General features: G+C 35.2%; 1 protein-coding gene across 1 annotated transcript in view; it reads right to left on the bottom strand.

Moving 5' to 3' along the window:
- LOC106474400 (calsyntenin-1-like) overlaps positions 1-3,739 on the bottom strand; it is a 37,464-nt gene that overhangs the window by 12,766 nt on the left and 20,959 nt on the right. Inside the window, exons 6-7 of the mRNA XM_022402706.1 lie at positions 1,974-2,152; positions 372-498 (exon numbers count right to left, since the gene is read on the bottom strand). Coding sequence (XP_022258414.1) covers positions 372-498; positions 1,974-2,152 — 306 coding nt within the window. The remainder of the gene's footprint in view (positions 1-371; positions 499-1,973; positions 2,153-3,739) is intronic.

Here is a 3,739-nt window from a genome sequence, read left to right as displayed (position 1 = left end):
TTGACAAAATACTGTGTTAGTTACAGAAAACTAGAATAGGTTTTAATGACAAAATAGTGGGTTGGTGATAGAATTAGGCCAGGTAAAGTAAAGGATTAAGTCTAAAATGCCCGTTGTTTTTAGGTTATTGTGGAAATAAAAACCATTAATTGACAAGTGTGTATCCACTTCTAATTGGTGAACCTCTGGGCCAATTGTCAGCAATCCTGGTTTGTAACCATAGTGACATAGTGAGTCAACATTGGGATTTGATCCTCTTATGTCACCCACCCCTATGTGTTCAGTATGAACTGAACTGGAATGTGATCTGGTAAACCATAATTTGATAATACTTTTTTAAGACAACCTTATAACAAGATGCTTCTACTCACCTTGCCAACAAGCACCAACAACAAATGTAGTGTTGACACCTTTCATTGGATGTAACGGCCAATCATCAATGACTTCTGGATTGTTAGCAGTGACTCTGAAGACCTGTCCGTCTATATAGAGAAATGCCTTAAAAAAATCAAAAAACATCGTTAGAGTATTCCAGTCTAAGATTAAAGTAAAACAAGTTAATATGCTAGCTGATAACCAAATATAGAATTATGAAAATCAAGTAATTTTTATGCTGTCATATCTAATAAAATGTAACAGATTTGAAAACTTATAAAAGGAGAAACTGTCCATAACATTCATTAGCAGACAGTCACTTACAGCACTTATTAACAGTCACCCACAGCATTTATTAGCAAGGAGTGACCTAAAACATTGCAAAATAATATATACACTATGTTAAGATAAATATCATAACAAACTCTACGACTCTAAACAACAACTAGGTATGTTCGATGTGGGTGACTTTAAAAACCGTCTAATCTGTAACTCCCGACTAAATTGCTTAATAGTAGTGGCCAAAAAAAGACCTGTCATGTAAAAGTAAACAACAAAGAAAGAAAACTATTGTGTCCAAGAATGTAAAAGATCAACCAGAAAAGTAAAATGGATAGTGAAGGAAGTATAAACACGATTTTTACACTGAACTTCAAATTGATGAGAAATTATAACAAAAACAAGAAGAAGAAGAACATCCTAAACTCAGAGAAAACAGTATCATCCTGGAACAGAATGATTCACATTAGTTACAAAAAGAAAACGAAAAACATCACAAAACACTAATATGAAATCACTTATTTGAAAATTAATGTTATAGAAGCAGATTAGATCACCATCTTGTTAATTACACAGATTTTACTGGACCTGCAGGAACTGATTTATATCTCATGCCTTATTCATATAATAAAATGTGACTATACATTTGACATAATAATTAATTGAAGTCAGGTTTCTTCCAGGTTAAAAATTACATGCAAATGTTTCCAGATAATTAGATTCATAACTCACTCTTGCCAGATAACTTACACAAAAACCTCTTGCTTAACTCGTGAAGAAACCCAAGGTTCATTAATGAAGAACCCCGATGTTTAACCCATTAAGTACGCGCACACAAACACGGCAGGTATTTAGGTTTGAACAGACCAGGAATATAAACAACCTTGATGTTTAAACCATAAAGAAACCTAGGGTTTATTTTTTAGTAACACATGTGTTAAAACCATGAATAAACCTAAAACTTTTTTAGAACTATCCCAAAAAGTTACGAAATCGTTACCTTTGCATAATTTTAATCCAACAGATTAGAGGAAAGGCAGCTAGTCAATAACACCCCAGCCACTCTCGTGTTCCTGTTGTTTGACCCAACAGTGGAATTTAACCATCACTCTTAAAGTGCACTTATGGCCCCAATGCATATACAGCTCACTTCTGCAGCACAAGAACATGACCCATGAACCTTTGGATTCACATCCTTGGCACACTTAGTCCACAATGGATCATAAGGTCCATTAATGACCCCCCAAATTTCAAACCTGTGGAGGATTCTTAGATCCATACACATTTAAGAAATGCTGCTAAATTATCTGAAGACATACCTCAGGAAACTTGACACTGACAGCAAAGTGATGCCATTGGTTATCACATACTTCTGGCAATTTCCATCGCCACTCTGCAGGCCTGAAAATACTTGGTCTTTCTTGATAGAACTCTCGTCGCAGTAAGAGGATCAACCGGCAGTTCCGGACGAAGATCGAGTAGTGGTGACGGTTATGAACTAAAAATAATTAAGTCAGTTTTCTAAAGGCTAAAATAATAATAACTAAAATAAACGGGGTTATTTTGAAAGATTGGATTTCTTATATCAAAGTATAAATCATGTTTTGATCCTTAAGAGACTTTTACTATAACAAATTTCACAAAAACTGTAATAATAAAGGAATGTTTTATACTAACTTTTAATACTAACAACACCTATATATATATATTCCCAGGAATGATAAGGCTTTGTTTTATTTTGCACAAAACAAGTTGCACTAGTCATCCCTAATTTTGAAGAGATAGATTGCCAACTCTTGGGCAAATTTTTATCAATGAATAGTGGGATCGACCGACACACTATAAAGTTACCATGGCTGAAAGGGCAAGCAGGTTTGGCGACAGATTTCGATCCCACGACACACAGATTGTGAGTCGAGCAACCTAACCACCAGGTGATGCTGGGTCCAAATAATAGGGCAGTGACTCACTTCCTCATGCATTATAATTAAGCACCTGATTAAACAAACTAAAGGCAAACACAAGTCACGTCTGAAATAATATTCACATTCTTTATGAAAAATTATAGGCTTGTTTGTTGTTATGTAGAAAGCTACACAATGGGGCTATTTAAGCTCTGCTGATTGCGAGTATCAAAACCCGATTTTTAACTTTATATGCCCTCAAACTTGCTACTGAGCCACCAGGGGTGGGGGATAAGTTTAAGGACAAACTGACTGTATATACACACACCATCAATCACTACCTTACGTTAACATAGCTAAGTTAAATCATTTTCGTGTAAAAGATGGTTTATAACTTCCTCAACAGAATATAAGTACTGTTGTAGGCTGTGCTTTTCCTTCATTATAAATTTGTATTGTTGTTTCGACAAATAGCGTTGATGTCACGTGACGAGCGCGTGGCTTAACGTCTAGAATTTTTTTTTTCAAAGTTTAGGAAATTTATTTGAAAGGATAAAAACCCGAGTTAGGCGTAATTAGGTTATTGATTGATTACTGGCTGTGGTTCATTGATGAGTTTGTTAGTTGGTTTTTGTGCTACGTAAATTTCGTGAATATGAAGTTCGTGTTTCAACGGCAAAATTGAGATAGATTAAGTATCTTAAACACGAGAAAATTTGCAAGTAATTACAACTTAGCGTTATTTATGAAGTTAGGCCTACCGTTAGTTCGTGATAGTATGTAAGTATGGAACGCTTTCGTTACCGTAAGTGGACTAGACTTGGCATTTTTTTTATTTAATAATTCGAAAGAAAACCCGTTACCCTATTATACACGATATTCTTCGGTTTTTGTCTGATACTTATATCAGTACACGGATTCTTTCTTGGACTTCTTATCCATTGTTTTTTCACGTGTTTTACAGTGATGGATTACACATCATCTGGGTCATTCCGAGGACGATTAACCATCATCAAAACGTAATCTCCCTTGTGTGTAGTAAGACTTCATGATAAATCACCGAACTGTGACTTTCAGAGCTTTTTCTTTTTGTTGTTATTAATGTTATCTCAGTGATTTGTTCTTCTCGTGGCGGTAACACGAGGAAGTTTGAGTTTCAGAGCTGGCGTCACTGGGTTGAA

The sequence above is a fragment of the Limulus polyphemus genome, unplaced genomic scaffold (genome assembly GCF_000517525.1).
Source record: "Limulus polyphemus unplaced genomic scaffold, Limulus_polyphemus-2.1.2 Scaffold7174, whole genome shotgun sequence".
Classification (NCBI taxonomy): Eukaryota; Metazoa; Arthropoda; class Merostomata; order Xiphosura; family Limulidae; genus Limulus; species Limulus polyphemus.
The sequence above is the reverse complement of the archived record's forward strand: the minus strand, read 5'-3'. Positions and strand labels throughout refer to the sequence as shown.